This window comes from Phocoena phocoena, chromosome 8 (assembly GCF_963924675.1).
Source record: "Phocoena phocoena chromosome 8, mPhoPho1.1, whole genome shotgun sequence".
Taxonomy (NCBI): domain Eukaryota; kingdom Metazoa; phylum Chordata; class Mammalia; order Artiodactyla; family Phocoenidae; genus Phocoena; species Phocoena phocoena.
Genome location: NC_089226.1, coordinates 14,720,731 through 14,747,181, shown reverse-complemented (window position 1 = coordinate 14,747,181; position 26,451 = coordinate 14,720,731). Strand labels below are relative to the sequence as shown.

Here is a 26,451-nt window from a genome sequence, read left to right as displayed (position 1 = left end):
CCAGTTTACTAGGCAGAAGGCAGGGGTGGGGCAGGGACAGGTTCTGAGGAAAGAAAATAGAATGGTACCTTCTATACAGGGGAAAAGGGTACTGAAGGGGCTTTGGCTGAGACCTCCTTGTAGGTAGTGGCTACCACTCCACAGGAGTCATAAAGCCAAGGCCAGCCCCTTAGCAGAAATGGGACTTTGTCATACACACTCTCGGAGCCTTGATAAGAAGTGATCCTCAGGGCTTTTGATGTCTCTGCCACCTCCGCCCATGATGTCATGGAAACTTCTGAGTGGCTGCGTCCCTAAACACAGCAGCCCGCCCTCCACTGTGGTGAGGAAATCAAAGCCATAGAAGGGTTGTAATAGGGGACTGGAGCCAAGAGAGTGTGGTGGAGCCGATCCTGCACCCAGGGAGCCCACCAGGACAGAAACACCAGTGGGTCAAGATATGGTGGGAGACGGCCCATCACACGGTCCATGTGGGGCAGAGGAGGGAAGTGATGAAAGAAGGACACAGATGGGCAGGGAGGGCAAAGGCCCAGTCAGGTCAGGGCCACTCCCATGCCTTGTCCAGGAGCCTTCAAAAGTCCAGGTGCCTGCTGAGTGAAGGAGGACAGCTTTCTTGGCTGAGCAAGGAGAGAAGGTCCAGTCGATAACCAATGAGCCTAGAAGCCACCAGCCTCAGGTTCATTTGTTCCGAGCCCGGTTCTCACCAAGACGACTGTACTGAGCATCATTCCGATCTCGAAGGGGCTAAGAGATGAAAAGGAGAAACAGTGAGGCAGTGTCAGAACTGTCCCAGGGAGAACCCCAGCAGACCCCAAAGATGAGAGCTCATTCCTGGCCATTCCAGACCCCCCAGTGATGGATTCCCCACTAGGACCTTCACACACATACACATTAAACCTGGTATCAGGCTCTCCATCCCCACTCACTCCTCCCCCCATTCTCATCTTTTTCGCCTCAGGGCTCACCTGATAGAGCTGGTCATTCCCCAACAAAACTTGAGTGTCAGCAACTAGAAGAACCAGGGAAAGAGAGTCAACAAGGGCCTAGGAGACGGGACAGTGAGACCCCATGAATGCTGCAGGGGGACTTCAGCTGGTCACACCCTTGGAAGTCTGCATGAGCTATATGGGCACCTAAGTTCTGTCAGCAACCAGTTGTAGGAGTCCTTAGGAGATTGCAATAGTGACTCCCAGATGAGACACAACCCACCTCCAGCCCCATTCCTTAGCAGGCACACACTCACACCCACATTCACAGCCACAACACACACATGTTCTGTCCCTTCCACTTACCCCTGGAGAGCCTTCCAGTCTCGTGTCCAGCAAAGCAGTAGACACCCAAAGCAAGGAGCACAGTGGCAATGATGTCAGTGATGACAATGCCTGCCAGGGTGGCTGAGTCCAGCTCCACACAGTTCTGGCACACTGTGGGGGAAGGGAGGCCGAAGGAGAGGTGGAGGGTCTTCAAGATCAGGGAACCATCTCTGCCTCTTAGGTCAGCCCCAGGATCTCTCATGCCAAGACCCAAACTTGGAAAAAGTCCTGCTGAGAGCCTTGATACATCTACTTCTAACCTTCAACCCAAGAAATCCCTGAGGAGAGCCAAGAAGTTGTCTCAGCTTTGTAGGAACTTAAACGAGGCAGTAGGCCAACCACTCTCCCAACCAAGCCCCTACTGCTTGGGTCACAAGGTCCCTATTGTTCTTTTGCCATTAAGCTATTTCCCACTCAGGGCTCCAAAATCTGGCTCATACCATTACGAGAGCAACCCAGTTTGTTGAGAGCACAGACTGGTACACCAGAGCTCCCTACACCTAGAAAGTTCTCATATCCAGAGGCCCCATCCATTCCAACCCAAAGGGTCTTGGAAGCACATACTTCGATAGTATACTTGCAGAGTAGGTGTTCTGCTGGTTTGTCCGTCTGCCTCATTGCACACATACACTCCTCGTGGGTCCAGGTTACGTTTTCCCAAGTCCATAGTTTTATTGCCTAAGGCCAGTTGTCCTACCGTTCCTTCTAGCCACGTGATACTGGCATTGCATCTCAAAAACACTCTGTCCTCAAGTTCCTCCACAGAGATATTGAAGGGGCTCACTAAGGGAAAAAATACCACGATTGGAGCCAGCTCTTTGGTCTGCACCAGACTGCTTGTTCTGCTGAGGCTCATACTTAAAAAGGACCACTTTCCAAGTCTAGAATAGTTCATGGTTTCTAGTGAGAGACACGGAAGTCACAAGAGAAGTGCTTCAATAGGCTCCCCACAAACTGCGGGGACCAAGAAGGACATGAGGATACAATCCAAACAGAGGACAGGCCCTGATGGACATGGAGCAAAAGAGGAAAACATGGAGTTGGGTCGATCCAAGAACCTTCCTGGAAATGTGTTCAGACCACTGATTAGAAGTAGGAGGGGGCTTTCCTGGTGGCACAGTGGTTGGGAGTCCGCCTGCCAATGCAGGGGACACGGGTTCAGGCCCTGGTCCAGGAGTATCCCGCATGCCGCAGAGTGGCTGGGCCCGTGAGCCATGGCCGCTGAGCCTGCGCGTCCAGAGCCTGTGTTCCGCACGGGAGAGGCCACGGGAGTGAGAGGCCCGGGTACCACAAAAAAAAAAAAAAAAAAAAAAAGAAGTAGGAGGGGAGCCCAGACTGCTAAAACGCCCAAGAGATATGGAAAGGCAGAAGAATGGTCCTCGATTGGAGATGTCCACATTTTTTTCTCTAAGAAACCTTCTAATTCTACTTCCCAGCCACCTGCAACACTCCCACGTCAACTTCTCATCTTCTGCCCCCTCGCCCCACCCTTGCCCCAACCACTACCAAGGGAATGGTACTACTAAAGCCTTTCCTATGGCCAATGATGGCTGGGGGTAGGAGAGAAGCTAATATGAATTGCCATCCCAGTGGTCCAAAAGGGGACCTAGGGCAAATCCCATGTAAACATTTTTAGTTGTTCCACCCTTGCTTAGGAGGAGAGGGACAGGAAAAAAAAAATTTATTGAATCTGTTCTTGGGGCGCCACACAGGTCAAGTCTTGTGGGGAGTTTAAGGGTTGGAGGTACGAACAGCACCTTTCTAGATCCACTGAACTGCTGTGACTGAGAGCATCTCCACAGCCCACAGAGGCACTGGAATCTGTATCTCCAATCCCAGGAAAAAGTGGAATCTACATTCTTCCTGAGATTCAGGGTCAGTAACCAATTTGGATAGAAGAGGATCCTCTAGAAAACCCCCCGAAGAGCCATTTCTCGTGCCTCTGTAGCAGGTCAGGAGAAAATGCATGTATTCTCAGGGAGATACATGTACATCAGATGCTCCACATCACAGAGTCACGTATTCCTTGGGGATCCGTTTCCAATGGAAATCCTGGATGTCCCAAAGAAGCTGACTACTAGGGTAACCATTCATCCCAGTTTGCCTGGGATTGAGAGAATACCTGGGACATGAGAGTATCAGTTTTAAAACCAGACAAACGTGGACGAGTGGGTCATTCTACTACCCCAAATCTGCCCTCCCTCCTGCTCAGCCTCAATTTAACTTTTCTCTTAAAGCATTCCCCTGAGTGCTGGGCCATGGCCCCAGGTGGTGACGTCATGATGGCCAAATGACCAAGAGTCCTGGATCCCAAAGGCTCTCTGCCCTAGAAGGAACAGTGCTCCCATTACCAGCCCTAGGCTAAGGCACACACATACTGCAACACTTCCTACAGATCTCTGGCCTAAGGTCTTCAGAGAGACATTCAAGGCAAAGATGCACCCCTAGCTGGATTCAGTCAAAACCAAGAGCCTGTGCTTCCCACACCCTGTGCTACGTCCCAACGTGGCCCTCCTTGACAACGCTGCCTGGTGAATTGAAGCTAGCATTGAGAAGGACTTTCGAGTGGACCACATTCCAGGTGGTAATGTCGCTCTTAGGTCCCTTCTCCAAGATGCCCCCATCCACCCAGAGAAGCCTTACCTTGGGAGAGAAGGGCAGCCAGTATCAGGCCAGACAGAAAACTTCTGTGTTCCATCTTCCAGCAGAATTCATCCAGAAGACAGACCCAAGTCACAGAACTATCAACCAAGGTGAAAGCTGCCTTCCCCCAACTGACTCGTGCGTACCCGGAAAAAGTAAAGGGTGGTGGAGGCACTAGAAGACGCCTATTTCTCTGCTCTCTGCTGTTGGTGATGGGAGGCTGCCAGGGTAGAGGTAGGCTGGGGGTGGGGTAGGAAGGAAGCAGGTGCAAATCGCTCTTTCTCAGAGCATGGAGGGTGGGGGAGGGGTAGAAGGGGGAAGCAGAGGATATGGAAAAGGTTGCCTGGACTTCCAGGAAGTAAAAGGAGATTCAGGGTGTCCTTTCTTGAGTCACTGATGAAAAACAAGAAATTCTGAGTTCCTGTCAGCAACATCACTACATTTACTCACCAGCTAAAAACTGCCACCTCTCAAAACCCTTGAGACAAGCTGTGAACCCCATCCCAGAAGCCGTATCAGCTAGGTTCCTCCCTTTCCTGGTCTTTCTTGGGACCCTACCCGAGGTCCTCCTTGGGCCGCCTGGGACACCACACTAAGTAGATTCTTTTTTTTTCTTCTTCTTCTTTTTTTTCTTCTTTTTTTTTTGCAGTACGCGGGCCTCTCACTGCTGTGGCCTCTCCTGTTGCGGAGCACAGGCTCCGGACGCACAGGCTCAGCAGCCATGGCTCACGGGTCCAGCCGCTCCGCACCATGTGGGATCCTCCCAGACCGGGGCACGAATCCACGTCCCCTGCATCGGCAGGCGGACTCTCAACCACTGCGCCACCAGGGAAGCCCCTAAGTAGCTTCTTACCAGTGGGAGTTTGAGCTTTGGGAGCCCCCTAACGAGAGATTTACATCCTGGCTCCAATACTGCCTACCTGCTGGGTCTGAGCGTCACAGAATTCTTCAGAGCCTGATTCCCTCAGTACCATGAGAAGAATTCGAATGGAATGTTTCCATGGTACCTGACACTTCATATGTTCTCAATAAGAGAGGGAGTTATTAATAACAGTATGATTATTTCGCAGCACAGTTGAGTCTCCCCAGGAGACAAATGGACTTTTTTCCTCTGGGCTATGGAAAGCCCAAACTGTCTACACTGTCGCAGTTAGACTGTAATTTATAGAAATTTGTAATTTATAGAAATTTATAGAAATGTAATTTATAGAAATGTAATTTATAGAAATTTGTAGAAAGCGTATGTGTCTTGCTCACTTCTGTATCACCAGCACCTGGCCTGTGCGTGGCACGTGATGAGAGCTCCGTACATTTTTCTCAATTCACTGGCTGACCGGCTGAGGGGCCTGAGATCCTGGGAACACAGCTGACCCTAGTCCTTGGAAATGTATGGTCTGTCTTGGTGGAACTGTCCTACCTATTCCTTTCCAGGCAGGAACCACTTTGATGATCTCATCTCAAGAGAGCAGTGAAAAAAAATCCCTGGACTGAGGTGGCTTTCTGTTCAGAGTTCCAGCCCCAAGCACCTAAGAGTTCCCACTTAAATTCACTAGTTCTAACAACAACAGCTAGCAACAGGCAACAGCTGGCCGAGATCCAAGTAACAAGTGGTGGCAGAAACGTTTATCTTCCCCTCATAAAAAGAAAGCGGCCCAGGCCACCTCCTGCCCAGCACCCAAGGTGGCTTTCCGTACAAGCTGAGTCTCTGAGATGGGAATCCAGCACTCCCTCACGCTCCCTCCCCTCCACCACCCACGCTCCTCTCCTTAACTGAAAAGCCAGAGGCATCTGCACCTGCCGCCCTCCTGAGCCCTGCCCCCACCCACCACCCACACTTGAAGCAGAGGGTGGAGGCTCCGGGTTCTTGCCTTCTCACAGGGGCCCCAGCCTTAAGGATGCTGGGCGGAGCCAGGCTATACGCTAGCACAGGCTGGCTGGCTGGCTGCTAGGGGCTGCTCAGTGCTTCTGCGGGAGAAGAACAGAGGCTGCTATGGAGCAGGGGAAGCGTCTGGCTGGCCTCATCCTGGCTGTCACTCTTCTTCAAGGTAAGGGCCCGCTAGGGGGTCTGACAGTCTGGAGAAGGGCTCAAGGGAAGAAGCCATAACAGGGGGGCAAGAATATTTGGACCTCCTAACCTCAAGCTGTAATCCTAAAGTTCAGAGAAGGAAGGGCAAAAATGAAGCTTCTCGCTGCTCTCTGCTAAAGAGAAGCCGTGTTCCATGGGAGAGATGGAGTCCTTGTCTCTTAAGAAATCAAAACAGATGACTTTACTGGCTTGAGAGAGAATCCCGATGCCACCATCTTAGGTTTGAATGTAGCCCAAAGGGCACAGGCCAGGAATCTGAAGAGAAAATGTATGTGTTCCTTAACTCAGAGCTGGGGTTAGGAGTAGACCTATGAAGCATTCACTCACTCTGTTGTTCAGCTGGTCAACAAATACGTGTGAGATCCCATTACGTGTTAGGCTAGAAGGGTATAAAGGTGAATAAAAACCTTCTGCTCCAATTAGCTCATAGTCTAATTGAAGAGATAAGTTTCAACGTTGCCAGATTGAGTGTAAGGTTCAAAATAGGTTGCCTGAACGAATATTCAGTTGGAAATACAATAGGAAGTGGATGAACTGGGCCGATGCCTGGAATCTGGACTAGAGGTAATCCTCTCCACATTGAAAGTCATTGAAATCACGCAAGAACTATGAGAGATGTGAGGAAGAGGAGGCTGAGGATAGAACTGTGAGGATACCACCTTTAAGGAATAGTTAGAGAACAAACATGTCAGTAAAGAGATAAGGGAATGATCCAAGAGCTGAAATAATCGGATGAGTGCTATTCCATAGAAACCAAGGGAGTAGAGAGCTTCCAGAAGGAGAAAATCACCATGAGTATGAAATGCTAAAGAGACGTCCACTGATATAAGAATATATTCAGGGGCTTCCCTGGTGGCACAGTGGTTGGGAGTCTGCCTGCCAATGCAGGGGACACGGGTTCGATCCCTGCTCCGGGAAGATCCCATATGCCGCGGAGTAACTAAGCCCGCGCGCCACAACTACTGAATCCGTATGCCACAACTACTGAGGCCCACGCGCCTAGAGCCCGTGCTCCCCAACAAGAGAAGCCACTGCAATGAGAAGCCCGCGCACCTCAACAAAGAGTGGCCCCTGCTCGACGCAACTAGAGAAAGCCCATGCGCAGCAACGAAGACCCAACAGATCCAAAATTAAATAAATAAAACATTAAAAAGAAAAAAGAATATATTCAAAAGTTTAAGTCTGTATACATACTACCAAATGTAAAATAGATCGCTAGTGGGAAGCAGCCGCATAGCACAGGGATATCAGCTCTGTGCTTTGGGACCACCTAGAGGGGTGGGATAGGGAGGGTGGGAGGGGGACGCAAGAGGGAGGAGATATGGAGAGTTTTGAATCAGAGTTAGAATGAGGGGACTCTTTTCCTCCCATGGTGATCAGGTGGATGGGGAGAAGAGCTAGTTAGAAATCTGCTTAACTCTTTGTCTTGCTTTTCTTTATCTTCATTTACCCATTTATTCACTCATACATTCATTCGAAATATATAAAGTTCCTACCATGTTCCAGGCACTGTGCTGGGTGAACTATTCATAAACAGTTCACCCCTATATGAAGTTCTAAGACTGTTGACTCCTTCCAACTGTTTCCATCACACTTTGATCTATGCCCCCATCTCTCCCCATAACAAACTCTACCTCTAGCCAAACTACCTCTTTTGTCCTTTTCCAAGTCTGTATCTTTGTTCAGCTATTCTTTCTACCTGGAAACTCTTTCTCTGTCTGGTGAATTCTTACTCATTCTTCAAGGCAGAACCAAATGCCATCTTCTCTGTCAAGCTTTCCCTGTCCCCTCACCCTTGGTCAAAATCAATAGTTTCTACCCCTTTCCATATGCATTTATACAAATACTAAATGATAATTTATAAGTACTATTACATTTATTACATTTGTGTTTATTTTTTTCCCACTTCATTGTAAACTCTTCAGAAGCGGCAACTAGTTATTTGTATCACCACCCTTTTCTTCCACACTTGTTACTCATTACTCGTTACTCAGACACATAAGGGTTTGGATTAAATCCGATTGAACTGAACTCCAGTGTTGGTTCTCTATAGTATGTCTACCATGCAACTCTACTACTCTGAGTTTTGAGACAGATTTGAGGGCTATTTAATAGCTAACTCTTTGGGGACATTCAGGGTTTCCACAAAAAATGGATCACCAAGGGTGAAGGTTTTAGAAGTAACTCAGCTCTAAGAGGCTTCAGCTAGTGCACACCCAGTCTTTGCCAGGGCTTTGGCTGCTAAAGCAGAAGAGCATTCCACACTGTACAGGCAATACCCTTACGGATACTGCAATACAGTTCTGCAATGCTAACCGTCCAGAGTTAGTGTCAGACCTCAAAGGTTAAGGGCTCAGTCCCCAAAACGACTGCCCTCACTTTAAAAGCTAGGCACACGTTCAGGGATCCTCAGACTACCCACACTTCTAACGAACTGCCTACAAATCTGGAGGGTTCCCAAGAACCCCCTCAGAATTTGCTAGAACAACTCACAGAACTCCGGAAAGCCCTATCCTTACTACTACAGTTTTCTTACAGAAAATAAAATCAGATCTATCCAAATGAAGAGACACATAGGGTGAGGTCTGGGAGGGTCCTGAACACAGAGCTTCCATGCCCTCTCCTTCGGGAATTAAAATACATCACCCTCCTGGCACATTGATATATTCACCAACTAGGAAGTATGAATGAGTTTTTATTGGGGTTTCATTACATAGGCATGATTGATTGAATCATTGGTCGTGTGACTGAACTCAATCTCCAGTCCTCCTCCCCCTCCTAGGGCTCAAAGCCCCAATTCTCCAATCACATGTTTGGTCTTGACCGGTCCCATCCTGAGTCATCTCATTAGCATAAACTCATGTGTGATCCAAGGGCCCACGAAGAATCACAAAGGCAATCCTGTCATTCATGAAATTCCACGGGTTGAGAAACTCCCTCCCAGCAACCCAGGAGAAAGACCAGACAAACTCTTTGCTATACGACACCCTAAATTCGGTTTGGTGATTCAGGCAACAATCCAAAGAAATAGGTATAGATACTGTCACTCGCATGAATTAGGCTCTTGCTCTCCATGTTGGCCTCAAATGACCATGGAAATGATACATCAGGGACTCTGAATGACTTCATGCCCAGCTGATCCTCTGTCTCTCTTCTGTCTCTACAGGTACTATGGCACAGTTGAATGAAGGTAGGGGAAATGGCTTCTTTCTATCATCAACCTCTGAGGAAATTCATGGAAATATGGCTTCCCACAACAGTAGTCCTATAGGAACAAGTGAAGAGCTAAGAAGGGATGGGATGATGAAGGATAGAGAGCAAACCTCTCCAGTGTCAACCAAATCAGTGGCCAGCCTTGACCTCCCTGGCAGCTTTCCTGTAGCTAAACAATTAGTTTTCTGGTTCTTGGAGGAGAAAGAGGACCCTAGCAGCCAGGCACTACTCAAAGCACAACCTATGAATCAACAGCATTGGCATCACCTGGGAGCATGTTAGAACTGCAGAATCTCAGTCCCTCCCCAGAACTATTGAATAAAACCTGAAATTCTAACTAGACCCCATGTGATTCATGCGCACATTAAAGCTTAAGAAGCAGTACTGTCGTGGTCTTCTCCTGATGCCCTGGGACAGGGAGAATTTCAGAGGCAAGATCTTAACCGACATTTCCTTTTTCAGTAAAAGTGGAGGAAAATCAAGAAGATGGTTCAGTACGTCTGACTTGTGACATGAATGAAAAAGTTATCAGATGGTTTAAAGATGAGGTGGAAATAAGTCCTGTAAACACAAGTAAAAAGACTTGGGATCTTGGAAGTAGTACCAAGGACCCTCGAGGGATATATTGGTGTCAAGGATCAAAGAACCGTTCAAAACCACTCCAAGTATATTATAGAAGTACGTATCCCCTTTGGTTTGCTTGTGTGAAATTAAACAGTACTTGCTGTTCTGGCGAGCTTCTTGTCTGGGCTGAGTGTGGAAATAGATGCTAAGCAGTGAAGTAAGAGCCAGTTTTCTTAATCTCAACATAATTTTTTTTTAATTTATTTATTTGGCTGCGCCGGGTCTTACTTGCGGCACGCGGGATTTTCATTGAGGCATGGGGGATCTTTAGTTGCGGCATGTGGGATCTATTAGTTGCAGCATGCAGGATCTAATTCCCTGACCAGGGATCAAACTCTGGCCCCCTGAATTGGGAGCATGGAGACTTAACCACTGGACCACCACGGAAGTCCCTCAACTTACTTCTTTTTGAATTTAACAAAGCAGTTCCCCCAAATTCTTGAAAAAGCATAGCCTGTGTTGTAAAGCCTGACTCACTTTTGGGTAGGCCCCACAGATTGGAGCAGTCAGCAGTTTATATAAAGTGAGTTAGGGCAGGTAAGGGAGACAGGGGAGACTACAAGGTAAGTAACAGGAATGTAGAAGGCAGTTGAGCATGGAGAATGGGATCTGGTCTTCCTTATATTTCAATAGTTGCTGGGAGTAATACTACATGGGCTTCCCCAGGACGCGTGGGGGACAGAGGAACATCAAAAAGCATTGAGTTCTCAGCCCAAGGATCTTCCCAGGCAATTCCCTTGCCATACCACCCACAGAGGGAACAGTCTTCTGCCCTAGACAGAGGTATTATCTCAGGAGAAAAAAATCCAGAACAACTTTCACACCTCGAAGGAGGCTTATCCTTCCCTTTCCCCACAGTGTGTCAGAACTGCATTGAGCTGAATTTAGACACTGTGTTTGGCTTTATCTTCACTGAAATCATCAGCATTTTCCTCCTTGCTGTTGGGGTCTACTACATTACTGGACAGGAAGGAGTTCGCCAGTCAAGAGGTAAAAGAATGCTCTTAGCTGAGAGGTGAGACCACCTGGGACCCTTAGCCTTCTTCCTACCAAAATAGAACCAATAGAAAAGACTGGGTTGGCACGTGTCACTGATGAGCACGACTGGGTGGGGCTCTGGTTCTGTAGGCAGGAGAAAAGGACACTTGGTGTTTTCGCAGCACATTTGCCTATCTCAAGATCCAACTCTCTCTGATTGGTCCTCTGTGCTTTTTAAAAAACTCTTTCTTGAAGTAAAACCTACATACAGAAAAGTGCATGAATCACATACACACAGCTCAAAAAACTTTTCTAACAAAGCAAACACACATATGAATCCAGCACCCAGTTTAAGAAAGAGAACTAACACTTGTGGTCACTTCCAGCCTCCACTTAGTCCCAAAAGCGACCGCTATCCTGACTTCTAACAACATTGATTCATTTTGCCTGTTTCTGTTGCTTACGTAAATAGCCTCATACAGTAAGTACTCTTGTGTGTGGCTTCTTTTACTCAACGGTATGCTTGTGACATCTACCCATAGTGTTATATGTAGATGTATTTCACTAATTCTTATTGCTATTCAGTATTCCATTGGGTGAATATATCCCAGTATATTATTTATTCTATCTTGTGTATGTGTACATTTTGTTTATTTTTTGTGCAGCTTCAGACAAGCAGACACTGTTGTCCAATGACCAGCTCTATCAGGTAAGGGAATGTGAAGTGAAAGAGACATTGCTAGTTAGTAGTGGTAAAATTTTGGAATGGGGGGGCAAGTTATTTGGAAGAAACTACTTAGGACATACCAGACGATGGCATCGTTATCCCTTTGGGTAGAATGGACGAGATAAAGAGAAGGGTTGAGAGAGACTGAGGTCAGGGTCTAGTGACAAAAAGTTGAAGAACACACAGAGAAACTAGATACAGAGCCTCCATTCTTGTCCTCTCCCACCCCCAGGACCATGAAGAAACCACTCCAAAGCCTTGAACATAAAAAGCACTCAATAAGTATGCATCAATAGAAAACAGACTATGGTTACCAGGGGGTAAGGGCAGGGAGGGATAAATAGGGAGATTGGGATCAACATATACACACTACTATATATAAAGTAGATAACTAATAAGAACCTGCTGTATAGCACAGGGAATTCTACTCAGTACTCTGTAATGATCTATATGGGAAAAGAATCTTAAAAAAAGTTTTTTTTAAAAAAGAGTGGATATATGTATATGTATAATAGATTCACTTTGCTGTATACCTGAAACTAACACAACACTGTAAATCAACTATACTCCAATAAAAAAATTTTGAAGTACATATATATGAAGAAAGGTGAAAAAAATAAAGACATTTAGAGTGAAAGCTAAAAAATTTTTTAATTAGAAAATAAATATGCATCAAATTAATTCATAGAGGATGATGGAAAATGATTATGACTGTACTATCCTTTTTAGCCCCTTAAGGAACGGGAAGATGACCAATACAGCCACCTTCAAGGAAACCATTTGAGGAAGAATTGAGCCCAGAACTCAGAGTAGGTGTGTCTCTCTACACCAATTCTAAGAAAGTGCCTTTGCACTACCTGCCTTCCCAACTACTGCCAAGTTTATCTCCTTTCCCCAAGCAGCTATAAGGATGGGGGGTAGGGAGGATTGATTGATAATTCCTTGGGGGGAGGGGGATGACTCTCCTGTGCATTAGGATTTTTAGCAGCATCCCTCACCTCTGTCCACCAGATGCCAGTAGTACTCCCCAGCTGTGACAACAAAAATACCTCCAGATATTTCAAGTATCCCCACGGGATGCAAAGTCGCCCTTAGTTAAGAATCACTGAACCTATATTAACCTTCTAATCACCCAAGCACTCAATCAGAAGTTCTAATTCAATCAACCAGAAATTTCAGTCAGGAAAACAGGACCCAAGCATTATTTGGTTTTCTGAACCAGTTGCAATTTTTCTTTTTTAATCCAGGTGTTTTCCCTTCTATCCAGTTCTCAGAAACAGAGCAATACATTTTGGAGCAATCCTAGTAGAGATTTTCACCCCTAAATCTAGACTCAAGATTCCCAAAGGTGACAAATGGAGAAGAAAGGCCATCAGAGCAAATACGGGTTTTTCCTCAAAAAAAAAAAAAAGTAAAGTAAAACTTGTATGGTGTTTCAGGAGCGCCACCTATTGGAAGTAATTTTTCTGTAAAAGAAAAACGAAAAGGTCAAATAACCTCCTTTATTTGAATACCATTTTTTTAAGTTTGCATTTTTATTTACTTTCTTTATAAGTCATAATTCACATGGTTCTAATATGCAGTGAAAGGTCGCCCTCCACCTCCCTCTCCAGCCACCCAGTTGCCTTCTACAGAGGCAAACAATAATACTAGTTTCTTACATAGCTTTACAAGATATTTAAAGTATTATATATCGGAGGTATTCTAGGCATACATAAGCAAATTCTTTTTTTTTTTATGGATGATAAATGCATCGTGATTTTTTGTTTGGTTTGGTTTTAGCTGCGTTGGGTCTTCATTGCTGCGCGTGGGCTTTCTCTAGTTGCAGCAAGTGGGGGCTACTCTTCACTGCAATGCGCTGGCTTCTCACTGCAGTAGCTTCTCTTGTTGTGGAGCATGGGCTCTAGGCGCACGGGCTTCAGTAGTTGTGGCACATGGGCTCAGCAGTTGTGGCACACGGGCTTAGTTGTTCCGCGGCATGTGGAATCTTCCCGGACCAGGGATGGAACCCATGTCCCCTGCGTTGGCAGGCAGATTCTTAACCACTGTGCCACCAGGGAGGTCCCCAAGCAAACTCTTAAGTACACATTATTCTTCCTTCCCCTATTTTTCACACAAATGTTATCATACTATACATCTTGCACTTCTCGCCTAATAAAACCTGAAGATTACTTCATACCAATATATAAAGGAGCTCTTTTTTTTTATGCAGCCACTTTGTACAGATCCCCTATAATTTATTTAACCAGTCCTCTATTGATGGAAATTTCAGTTTGTTCTTTTGCTCTTACAATGCCACAATGACTGTATAAATGTCATTTTTTAAAATTGTATTGAGGTATAATTTACATATAATTCACTCATTTTAAGTGATTTCACCTGTTCTCGGTAATTTTTAGCAAATTTACCCAGTTGTACAACCATCACCATAATCCAGATTTAGAATATTTCCATCAGTCTCTTAAGATCACTTGTGCTCTTTGCAGTCACTCCTTGTTCTCACCCTCAATGCCAGGCAATCACTAATCTCTTTTCTATCTCTTTAGATTTGCCTTTTCTGGATAAATGGAGTCATACAATATGCTGTTCTGGACATTCTCGTACAAGTCTTCGTGTGGACATATGTCTTCATTTGTCTGGGTCGATATCCAGGAATGAAGAATTGCTGGGTTGTATGGTAAATTTATGTATAACATTTTAAGAAACTGCCAGTTTGCCAAACTGGCTGTTCCATTTTACATTCCCACCAGCAATGGATGAATGAGGTTCCTGTTTCTCCACATCTTCACAAATATTTGTTACTATCTTTTTTAGTATAGCCATTCTAGTAGATGTAAAATAGTGTCTTATTGTGGCTTTAATTTGCATTCCCTAACGACTAACGATGTTGAACATCTTTTCATGTGCTTATTAGCTATTCTTATCATATCTTTAGTGAAGCGTGTGTTCAAAACTCTTTTTTTTAATTGAGTTGTTTTTCTTCTTACTATTGAACTGTAAAAGTTCTTATATATTTTTGAATACAAGTCTTTTATCAGCTACATGATTTGCAAATATATCTACCAGTCTGTGACTTGTCTTTCCATTTTCTTAGTGGTGTCTTTTGAAGTGCAAGAGTTTTTAATTTTGCTGAAGTCTGTTTTACCCATTTTTTAAAATGGATTGTGCTTTTGGTGTCATGTCTAAGAAATCCTTGCCAAACCCAAGGTCACAAAGATTTCTCATATGTCTTGTTTTTACAGTTTTATTTCTAACAATAAATGTCATTTTGAACATTAAGACTATTTGTAACAAATACAAATAAATGGAATTGTAGGACCATAATGTATTCGCACCTGTAATTTAATTAAATATTGCCAGATTGCACTTCATTGAGGTTGGACCAATACATAATCCTAACAAGAGTGTCTACTGTTCCATACCCAATCTAACAGTGTACTATTAAATTTTTTGAACTTTGCCAATCTGATAAGTTAAAAATGGCATCTCAGCTTAATTTTAATCTGCATTTTCCTAACCATTTGTTTTTCCTTCTCATGAAATACAGGCTCATATCCTTTGATTTTTTTTTTTTTTACTGTTACTCTTGGTGTTTAGAATATAACCCCTTCTCTTAGTGTTATTTATTTATTTATTTATTTATTTACTGCGTTGGGTCTTCGTTGTGGTGCACGTGTTTCTCATTGCAGTGGCTTCTCTTGTTGCAGAGCACAGACTCTAGGTGCACGGGCTTCAGTAGTTGCAGCACGCGGGCTCAGTAGTTGCAGCATGTGGGCCCTAGAGCGTGCGGGCTTCAGTAGTTGTGGTGAGTGGACTCAGTAATTGTAGCGCACAGGCTCTAGGGTGCACGGGCTTCAGTAGTTGTGGTGCACAGTCTCAGTAGTTGCGGCACACGGACTTAGTTGCTCCATGGCATGTGGGATCTTCCCAGACCAGGGATTGAACCCAGGTCCCCTGCATTGGCAGGCAGATTCTTAACCACTGCACCACCAGGGAAGCCCCTGATCTTCTTATTGACTTGCAACAACCCTTTACATATTTGGGAAAATAGATCTTTTGTTTGTGGCATTAGTTGCAAATATTTTTCCAGTGTTGTTATTTAGATTTTGACTTTACTTATGGTTGGTTTTCTATACACATTTTACAAATATTTGACTGTAGTAGAATTCACTGTTCTTTTATGGCTTAGATTATTCTTTTACAAAACTTCTCCCATTAATCCCTATAGCATTTTCCTGGTTTCACTTTATATATTTAAATCTTTGATCCACCTTGAATTAATTTTAGTGTAAAGGTCTAATATATTGACACATTTAAATCCATAGCTACCCACTTATTCTGGAAGTATTTATTGAAGAATCCACCTTGTGCACATTAATTTTAAAAGCTACATTACCACTCCACTCTCACCAGATTGTAAGCTCCAGGAAAAGTTGTATTTTTTTTCTACTACTGTAGCTTCAGGAGCTAGAACAATGCTAGAACATAATAGGCGCTCTAAGATTGCTCAACATTTGGTGTGTGTCTGTGTGTGTTACAGTATACTATTCAGTGGCATTAAGTACATTCAAAGTGTTGTGCAACCATCACCACTCTCATTTTCAGAATTTTTTATTATCCTGAAGAAACATTTTACCCATTAAACAATAACTCCCCATTCCTCCCTCACCCCACCCCTGGTAACCTCTTTTTTACTTTCTGTCTCTGAATTTGCCTACTCTGGGTACCACTTATAAGTGAAGTCATACAATATTTGTCCTTTTGTGTCTGGCTTATTTCACTTGGCATAATGTTTTCAGGGTTCATAGCAAGTATCAAAATTTCCTTCCTTTTTAAGGCTTAATAATGATGTGTATGTATATGCCACATTTTGTTTGTCCATTTACCCGTCAATAGACATTCTGGGTTGTTTCCACCTTTCACCTATTACAAACGATACTGCTATGAACAGTGGTGTACAAGTATCTGTTTGAGTCCCTGCTTTCAATTCTTTGGAGTATTTACCCAGAAGTGGAATTGCTGCATCATATGATAATTCCGTTTAACTTTTTGAGGAACCACCAAACTGTTTTCCCAAAGTGCTCCACTATTTTACATTCCCATCAGCAATGCACAAGGGTTCCTGTCTCTCCACATCCTCACCAAGACTTATCTTCTATTCTTTTTCATAATCACCTTCCTAATGTGTATGAGGTGGTATTTCACTGTGGTCTTAATTTGCACTTCCCTAATGATTAGTGACATTGAGCTTCTTTTCATGTGCTTATTGGCCATTTGTATATCTTCTATAGAGAAATGCTAATTCAAGCCCATTGTCCATTCTTTAATCAAGTTGTTTAGGTTTTTTGTTGTTGAGTTATAGGCTTTTTATATAACTGGATATTAACTTTTTATCAGATATGTGAGTTACAAATTTTTTCTGTCACTCTATGAATTGTCTTTTCACTTGCATGCTTGAAAAGTATGCTGCTTCCTTTGCCTTTGTGTACCTCAAAGTAACCTTTAGGATGTACTCGTCTTCACTTTACAAATAAGAAAACTGCACTCCAATCAAAGCAAAGCTTAACACATTTCCGGGTACCTAATAACAGTTCACAAGTTTCAGTTATTGTTAATGCTACTGTTATTGCTTCATAGATAATAATTATCTATGAAGAGTTACAGAAGCTGTTTCAAAAAGGCCTAAGATCGGTGGGACAATCAGCGTTGAGTCCACAGAGGCCAGGGTTCACCAAGTCATACGTGCTGCTGATACATGGGTTTCCGAGAGCCGCATATGCCGTTGAGCTCCACCACAATCCGCTCCCAAGTCAACCTGACCCGCCCCCAATCCAACCCCAAATCCACTTCCGGCCACTTCCGCCCCGCCCAAGCCAGTTAGCGCATGCGCAGTGGGGATGTTTGCGCGCCCGCTTCCAGCGCAGGGCGACACACCCAGCTTCCGGCGCCCAGATGAGATTCCACAAGGCCCGGCGCCTTGTCATGACGTTAGCTCCGGTGGCCGTGCTGAGTCGGAAGTGGGAACGCTTCGGCCGGTGAGATTCTGTTGTGTCGTCGCTGCTGGCCCTCAGGCTCTGGTAAGAGAGGATATAGCTGGAGGGGAGGGGATCGTTGAGTCTCCAATGGGATTTTTCTTCTCCTAGTCGAATGCCAGTCCAAACGTCTGCACTCTTACCTCCTCCAAATGCCTTCTCCTGTGCTTTCCTAAACACTGTCTCTCTCCTTCATGAACTTCGACCCTGTTTGCTTTGGGAACCCCTTACAGTGCTCCAGCTACTGGCATCTCTGCCCCTCTTTGCCATTTCCCTCCTGGAAAAGGCCGAATCCTGGCCTTGCATTATCTTTGGTTTTCTTTCTCTAGAACGTGCCCCGAGTGGGTGGGTCTCCCTCTGTGCCGCGAATCCCTTATGGAACCTGGAGGGACAAAATATAAAGAGTAGACAACAAATAGCTAGGTGCAAAAGAAGAGAAAATTAAGCACGAGTCGCAGTAGTCAAACCAGTCGAATCCGTATGGCAAGGTGTTGATATTTCTAAAGGCAAGTGATCAGTTCACCACTCAAAACTCTCCTGGCACTCTGCTTCTTGCTCCCACAGCAGTTGGGTTTAGAAGACATTTCTAAAATTGAGTTACCAGAGCTCAGGAGCTTATACTTGTTGGGTCTTCTCTTTGGATTCAGTTTTTCACTCCCAGAACAAGGATATGTATAGTCTCACTGCCTTGATCTGTTTTGGTCTCACATGGGAGCCGTCCTGAGATAAAATGGGGCCCAGGAAGGAATGCTGTGTGCTTTGCGACTTGATGAGATCCTTCTAGCTTGCTGATGTGATGGAAGGATCTGTTGCCACAACAAAGGCCTGAACGTGTAACAATGAAAACATTTTTTAAATTCCTTTTTTTGGTTTGATCTATGTATTACTCACCAGGAAAGAGACCTTATGGAGTATAATTTAATAAAGCTTGATTTTTTAATAGATTTATTTATTTCATTTTGGGCTGCATTGGGTCCTCGTTGCTGCACGTGGGCTTCCTCTAGTTCTGGCGAGTGGTGGCTACTCTTCGCTGCAGTGCGCGGGCCTCTCATTGCAGTGGCCTCCCCTGTTGTGGAGCACGGGCTCTAGGTGCACGGGCTCAGTAGTTGTGGCTCACAGGCTCTAGAATACAAACTCAGTAGTTGAAGCGCACGGGCTTAGTTGCTCCGTGACATGTGGGATCCTCCCAGACCAGGGCTCGAACCCATGTCCCCTGCATTGACAGGCAGATTCTCAACCACTGTGCCACCAGGGAAACCCTAAAGCTTGATTTTGACAATCCTAGTTTTGTGAAGTATTCCAAGTATTTCTGTTTAAAAGGAATACCAAATCTGATGTTAAAATGTTTATGTGCTCACCTCTTTAAAAGCTGACAGTGCCCCTTAAGGGATTAGCAGTACTCTTTATAAACAAAAGAGTGAATCAGGGGAGGGTGAGAGGATTTTGTAGGACTGGAGATAGACAGCATTTATAAATGTAGAGTCTTGCAGCATACGTATAAGAGGGAAACATGGGGCTTCCCTGGTGGCGCAGTGGTTGAGAGTCCGCCTGCCGATGCAGGGGACACGGGTTCATGCCCCGGTCCGGGAAGATCCCACATGCCGCAGAGTGGCTGGGCCCATGAGCCGTGGCCACTGAGCCTGCGCGTCCGGAGCCTGTGCTCCGCGGCGGAAGAGGCCACAGCAGTGAGAGGCCCGCGTACCGCAAAAAAAAAAAAAAAAAAGAGGCAAACGTGTTTTTAAAGGGGACATATTTGGGGAATTCCCTGGCGGTCCAGTGGTTAGGACCACGGTGCTTTCACTGCAGAGGGCTCAGGTTCAATCGCTGGTGGAGGAACTAAGATCCTGCAAGCCATGCAGCCAAAAGTAAATAAATAAATAAAGAGGACGTCTTTTAAAAATCAAATCCAAAAACATCTGAGGATTGGTGGTTATATTGATTGGTTATTTGCGAAAGGCTGACAACAGGATAGTACTTTATCTTTGTATGGCAGTTGAAAGTAGGAGATTATAAATTCCTGATGACATTGAATACTAAACAAAATATCAAGGTTCCATTTTATCAGACCTTTCTTTTGGAGTGGGTACTCTTTTTACATTTGTGTGATCATTGAACAAATCTAAACTGACATCTCCACAAAGGTTCCCATCAAGTGATCAGTCCTCCTTTTTCCTGTAAAATTTTCCTGGTTGCACAGTGTTAGCTATTTTTCTATGAAAATAGTTTTTGCACTATTACTTCAAATAGATTTTAAGTACATATGAGAAAGTTGAGCTTAGTGAGGTCGGCAAAGCCCTTTTTGTTTTTCAGAAAGACAGCATAGATGACAACAGAGATTTATTTCCATTCTCTATTCTACACGTTCTGAGATATCAAAGAGCCACAAGTGTCTGGCCCAATAGTTTGACCTTCCACTGCAACCCAGGACAAACAGTAAAACCCTTACCTTGAAGTAGGACTATGGGTGCTGCTATTGATTACAAGAAGGTCAGGAATAATTACATGTAAGATTGAATCATTCACTACATATTTGTTTGGGATTTTGTGATTATGGACTATGCCAGGTACAGAAGAAAAAAATAATCAGGTATGAACCTGTGTTCAAATTGCTTACCTTCTAGTAAGATAGAAGATCTACATTAGGAATACAGTGTAGAAAGTTATAAATCCTGTTAATATAGGTAAAACGTAGTGGGAAGCTAGCTTTATATACTGCAACAGTATATTATTAAAAGGAGGAAATAATGCCGTTTGTGATGATAAATCCTCTTTATCTCTCTTGGTAGTCTTAAGAGCCTGTGTCCTATGTTCTGATTCTTAGCTTTCCACTCACTTCCTTTCTGCATTGATGGTACAGGTGATGCATTTCCTTTGTACTAATCTGCACCCTTTTCAGTTGTATTGGCTTCCACAATGTAGGGAAATCTACTGGCTTTTTTATAACTGAGAAGACTCTTTCCATCTCACATCTCTCTTCCTACATGTTGGCTTAGTTTTAGGCTAGGCCTTCTCTAGATGGTAGAAAGATGGCAACTCCAGTTTCCTATCTTACTAGCCTAACAACCCAAGCAGGAAAGAAGAGTCCTCTTTTCTGTAGATGTAGCCAAAGGCCTGTAGCTGGTGTTCATTGATTCTGTTAGGCCTTGCTAGGGTCTTGTGCCCACTCCTGAATCAGTCACTTTGGGCAGAGAATACTGTATTCTTTTGGGCCAGGCCAGATTCATATGCCCATTTCTAGAGCTAATGGGTAAGGTCATCCCCTTCTGTACACATGGACCAGGAATGGGTTGGATCCCCAAAAGAAAAATGTGGGTGTCATGTTGAAAAAAGAGGTTGATATTTTGCAGACAGAAAAATAACTAGAGCTCACTACACTTTTTGCATTCCTCTGGGTACCTCAGAATAGAGGTAGGGTGGTGGTCAGCTAACAGTGACACAATTCTTGGTGCCTCTACGTGAATTAGGGGTAATAATTAAGCTTATGCAATGTTTAAATGGGAGGAAAGACCTCTCAAGGATTGTTAATTCCAGCACTAAATATGCTGTCTTTCTTTTCTGCATTATTAAGCTCAACTAAACTATACATAGTAGAAAGTAAAATCATAGAGCAACATCTAACAGTTCAGTTCCTTGAAGCAGTAAAGCCCAGCACCATGCTGAGACGAGATTAGACTGTCTGCCTGAGTCATTACAGCTCAGTAGCCGTTAGCTCTTATGCAGAAAGCACAACAGAGGAGCATGAAGCAACTGGTAGAGATGCCTCAGAAGTGTCAAAAAGTGATAGTCTCTCTTCCTCCAAAAAATAAGGGTAACTTTTCTGACTTGTATTAGCTTTTGTTAATAGGATTCTGTAAGGAGTCTTAACTCAATTAATTAAATGTAGACCGAACGTTCTTTTTTTTCTCCCACATTTGTGTTCCTGACCCCAACTCCTTCTAAGGCCTCTGTCCTTGTAGCAGTTCAGCATCCTTGTAAACAGAATATTCATACCCTTTGTCTCTTCTCACCCTTTTCAGGGCTGTGTGTCTGTGCTTTGGCCTTAAAATTTCAGAAAGGGGAGAAAGCCTTTCAGGGAGCTCTGCTCATCCCGTTGTGCCACTGAGTCCCCTTGGCGCCCGGATGAGGAAATGTAATCAGAAGAGTGCAAATGCAGGCTCAGTCAGCTCCTTTAAATACCTTTGAGGTATATATCTATTTCATATTATACATTAGGAATTTGTGTTTCTTCAGTATTGTAAAGTCAGATAAATAGGGAAAGTTAAATATAGAATTAAGCAAAGACCATTTAGTTTTTAGAGGAAAAAATATCAGTAGTCATAAGCCTAGAAGTAGAGATAGATTGCTTAATATAGATTTAAAACCCACGATATGCTGCTAATCTGATCCCTGTCCTGGTTTGCAATTCCACATCTGACATACAGACTTACATTTAGTTTCTGTGTAGCTGAGGAATTCCCAGCTCCAACTCTTAAGTCACAGAAGCCTGTGCAAGCACCACCTTATGCTCGTGGTGAATGAGAACTAGTCGGCCAGCCTAGGGATTTATGGGAGATCCATAGTTTTTGTCATATTATTTTTAAGTGCCACATTGTTGTTACAATTAGTAGCTGAGTTTCCTCTTTGACTTCAATAATTCTTTCTATTTAATCTATTTTTTAAAGGTATAGTAAATAGAAACATGTCAATAGATAAATGCATTCCAGCTGAACATTTTTTAAGCTTTTTGGTTTTAGCCACCCCCAAATCAAGTCAACTTGTCCAGTTGGTAGGTTTTTAACCATTTTGCCAAAAATTGTCTTGAATCTTGGAATAGGAGTTGGCAAGTCTTACCCAAACCCTTTTAAAATGTATTCAAGAAATGAGAGAAGAAACAACTATGATAATATTATAACTGTTGTGTTATCTGCCCTTTGGCGTCTAATACCTGTCCTTTCTATAGCCCCTCCCCCTAGGTCTGGATGGAGGATACTTTAAAGTGAAATGACAGACCAGGAGAATAACAACAACATCTCAAGTAACCCCTTTGCTGCTCTTTTTGGCTCCCTGGCTGATGCCAAGCAGTTTGCAGCAATCCAAAAAGAGCAGCTGAAGCAGCAATCTGGTAAGTGGACGAGCCAGTAGCAGCAGATGAGGTGACCTAGAATGGGGTCTTCCCAACTTAAGTATTCTTTGGGTCCTTCATTGCAACTAGAATTTAAGTTTAGGGCAGAAGGGTTTTTTTTGTTCATATTTGTTGTTTGTTTTGTTTTGGGTTCTTCTCCCTATCCTATCTCCTGCATAAAGAAGAGACCAGATGACAGGTGGTTCCAGAGTAACAGATGCCAGTCATGATCCCAAAGCTGTGAAGCTCTTTTATTTTAAACATCACCTAGTGAAAGATACTTAACCAGGATACTAATTTGTTTTAACATAGGAAACTGAGGTTATAGGCGAAGGTGTGGAAACCAAGTCACATGCAGCTGTAGAAAGCAGATTTGTTGAAGGAAGAATTATAAAAGCTTTTTGGCCTGTAGAGAAATAAATGAGATTTGTTCTTAAGCCAAGTGCTTCAGAGTCTATCTCAAGCAGAACGCTTCTTTCACTCCATAGAGTGGCCAACTTTCATAACTTACTGCTTTCAGAACAGACATCTAGGAAAATCTGATCCTTAACCTTAATGTGAAAAAAATTAGGATAATATCTTATTAATCAGAAAAATGATTTTCCTCACCTGGGACCAAAATTAACATCAAGTCTACCTCCCTCCTATAAGGTGACATATGGACTAGAAGAAGTAGGATGCTGTTTCTCAAATATATTAGTCTTCTGAGGGTATTCACAATCCTACAAGCCAGAAATTGCTCCCCTTCTCCTTCCTCCAAAAAGAATAATAGTGTTATTGTTTTTAGGAAAGGAGAAATGTTTATATTTTCCCTTTATTTTGTTTATTTCAGAAGTATTCAGATATGTAGCTAAGTTGTGGCCTTACTCTTTGATTAGGATTGGATAAAAAGGAGGTCAGGGGACTTCCCTGGTGGCACAGTGGTTAAGAATCTGCCTGCCAATGCAGGGGACACAGGTTCAAGCCCTGGTCCAGGAAGATCCCACATGTCGCGGAGCAGCTAAGCCCATGCACCACAACTACTGAGCCTGTGCTCTGGAGTCTGTGAGCCACAACTACTGAGCCTGCGTGCTGCAACTACTGAAAACTGCACGCCTAGAGCCCATGCTCTGCAACAGGAGAAGCCACCGCGATGAGAAGCCCACGCACCACAACCAAGAGTAGCCCCTGCTCACCACAGGTAGAGAAAGCCCACGCACAGCAACGAAGACCCAACACAGCCAAAAATAAATTTTTAAAAATTTTTAAAAAAAGAAGAAAAAGAAAAAGGAGGTCAGGGGAAGACACACGAGTAGTAGACAAAGTGATGGATGAAACAAGGGAGAAATACATGTAATGCTGACTTTTTTAATGTGATAGAAATAGGCAGCTCTGAGTCTCCATCTCTGAAAACTTTCCCAGATTTCTAAAATACAGGATGAGAATGAGAGATTGTAGGAGAGAATGGAGAGTGAGGAGTTGGAAAAATAGGAAATGAGAAAATAAAGTTTTTAAGTATGTGGTTGAGGGAAATTTTGCTAATCAGCACCTATTACTGTTGGAATTCAAAAGGGAATAGAGTGGTATAGGAATAGAGTGACAGAACGCTCATCCTTCTGGCTATAAACAGACATAAGGCTGGCTAGGGTTGGGAGCGTTGCAGCCACCAAGCAGTGGGGACAAATCAGGTGCATGCCCTTCTGTTACTATTTTGGCACCTCATCATCTTTGTTTACAGTGAATTTTTCAGGCCACCTGATCTAACCTGTTTTCCACCAGCAGTTAGTACTCTACCAAAACCTTTGGCCTCCTTTATTGAGCTTCACTTTTACAAAAGTCACCAGTGAAGCAACTCTTGCTTCTTTTTGTTTTTAAGATATTTTATTTTATTTTTTATTTATTATTATTTTTTAAAAATAATTTATTTGGCTGCATCGGGTCTTAGTTGCAGCATACAGGATCTTCATTGCAGTGTGAGGGCTTCTCTCTAGTTGTGGTACACAGGCTCCAGAGCGCACAGGCCTCAGTAGTTGCGGCACACAGGCTCTCTAGTTGTGGGGCACAGGCTCTAGAGCACAGGCTTAGTTGCCCCGTAGCATGTAGGATCTTAGTTCTCTGAACAGGGATCGAACCAGTGTCCCCTGCATTCAAAGGAGGATTCTTTTTTTTTTTTTTAAATAAATTTAAATTTATTTTATTTATTTATTTTTGGCTGCGTTGGGTCTCTGTTGCTGCGCACAGTCTTTCTCTAGTTGTGGCAAGCGGGGGCTACTCTTCATTGTGGTGCGCAGGCTTCTCATTGCAGTGGCTCCCCTTGTTGTGGGGCACGGGCTCTAGGCCCTTGAGCTTCAGTAGTTGCAGCACGTGGGCTCAGTAGTTGTGACTCACGGGCTTAGTTGCTCCATGGCATGTGGGATCTTCCCGGACCAGGGTTCAAACCTGTGTCCCCTTCATTGGCAGGCGGATTCTCAACCACTGCGCCACCAGGGAAGCCCCTCGAAGGCAGATTCTTAACCACTGGACCACCAGGGAAGTCCCACAACTCTTGCTTCTGCGAGTTTTGCCTGGACTTTTAGAGTTAACTGTTTTGTCAGTAGAGGAGAAAAGCAGATGCAGACTTGTGTGTAGCTTTTAATGAACAACCTACTTATATACCACTGTAACACGAGTGCCATTCTGAGAAGCTCTTGTAAGTTGCTTTGTAAAAAATAAAAGGATACAATCAAGAAGAAAAAAGTAGGGCTTCCCTGGTGGCGCAGTTGTTGAGAATCCACCTGCCAGTGCAGGGGACACGGGTTCGAGCCCTGGTCTGGGAAGATCCCACATGCCGTGGAGCAACTAAGCCTGTGTGCCACAACTACTGAGCCTGCGTGTCTGGATCCTGTGCTCCGCAACAAGAGAGGCCGTGATAGTGAGAGGCCTGCGCACCGCGATGAAGAGTGGCCCCGACTTGCCGCAACTAGAGAAAGCCCTTGCACAGAAACGAAGACCCAACACAGCCAAAAATAAATACATTAAAAATAAAGGAATTCCTTAAAAAAAAAAAATCCATTTAAAAAAAAAAGAAGAAAAAAGTAACTCATTGGAAAAACAACAAAAGTTAGGAACAGGGACTTCCCTAGTGGTCCAGTGGTTAAGACTCCACATGCTCCCAGTGCAGGGGGCATGGGTTCAATGCCTGGTTGGGGAACTAAGATCCCGCATGCCATGCCACACAGTACAACCAAAAATAAGTTAGAAATGATTTATATATGATAATCAAGTTACTTTAAAAATCCAGTCTCGGGTTTCTCAGGTGGTACAGTGGTTAAGAACCCGCCTGCCAATGCAGGGGACACGGGTTCGAGCCCTGGTCTGGGAAGATCCCACACGCTGCAGAGCAACTAAGCCTGTGTGCCACAACTACTGAGCCTGCTCTCTAGAACCCTTGAGCCACAGCTACTAAAGCCCATGCGCCTAGAGCCCGTCTCCACAACGAGAGAAGCCACCACAGTGAGAAGCCTGTGCACCGCAATGAAGAGTAGCCCCCGCTCGCCTCAACTAGAGAAAAGCAGCAACAAGACCCAATGCAGCCAAAATAAAATAAATCCAGTCTCACTAATAATTAGAGAAATGCTCATTAAAAGAACAATTAGGATAGTTTTTAGTCTATGAAGTTTTGTTTTTTGTTTTTTTGGCTGCGTTGGGTCTTCTTCATTGCTGTGCGCAGTCAGTCTTTCTTTAGTTGCAGTGAGCGGGGACTACTCTTCATTGCA

The 26,451-nt window shown here is 44.1% G+C and overlaps 3 protein-coding genes across 5 annotated transcripts in view; 2 read left to right on the top strand and 1 right to left on the bottom strand.

Moving 5' to 3' along the window:
• Window positions 1-678: 678 nt before the first annotated feature.
• CD3D (CD3 delta subunit of T-cell receptor complex) lies at window positions 679-4,011 on the bottom strand. Of its 2 annotated transcripts, XM_065882749.1 has the most exons (5): window positions 3,957-4,011; window positions 1,878-2,096; window positions 1,293-1,424; window positions 966-1,009; window positions 679-744 (listed from the first exon to the last, which is right to left on the bottom strand). In XM_065882749.1, exons 1-5 carry the CDS (start codon window positions 4,009-4,011, stop codon window positions 679-681), a joined length of 516 nt encoding a protein of 171 aa, XP_065738821.1. The 2 variants fall into 2 exon arrangements, with proteins under 2 accessions (XP_065738821.1, XP_065738822.1); XM_065882750.1 differs by lacking the exon at window positions 1,293-1,424.
• Window positions 4,012-5,946: 1,935 nt separating this feature from the next.
• Window positions 5,947-12,379, top strand: CD3G (CD3 gamma subunit of T-cell receptor complex). The gene is made up of 6 exons (XM_065882648.1): window positions 5,947-6,001; window positions 9,209-9,244; window positions 9,718-9,933; window positions 10,738-10,869; window positions 11,523-11,566; window positions 12,314-12,379. Exons 1-6 carry the CDS (start codon window positions 5,947-5,949, stop codon window positions 12,377-12,379), a joined length of 549 nt encoding a protein of 182 aa, XP_065738720.1.
• A 5,192-nt stretch (window positions 12,380-17,571) lies between these two features.
• The window catches only part of UBE4A (ubiquitination factor E4A), a 32,888-nt gene continuing 24,008 nt past the window's right edge, over window positions 17,572-26,451 (top strand). The window contains exons 1-2 of one of the 2 annotated variants that reach the window (XM_065881434.1): window positions 17,572-17,661; window positions 22,556-22,717. In XM_065881434.1, coding sequence (XP_065737506.1) covers window positions 22,597-22,717 — 121 coding nt within the window. In that variant the 5' untranslated portion in view covers window positions 17,572-17,661; window positions 22,556-22,596. Of the gene's footprint in view, window positions 17,662-22,555; window positions 22,718-26,451 lie in introns of those variants that run through there. The other variant, XM_065881433.1, reaches the window with a different exon arrangement.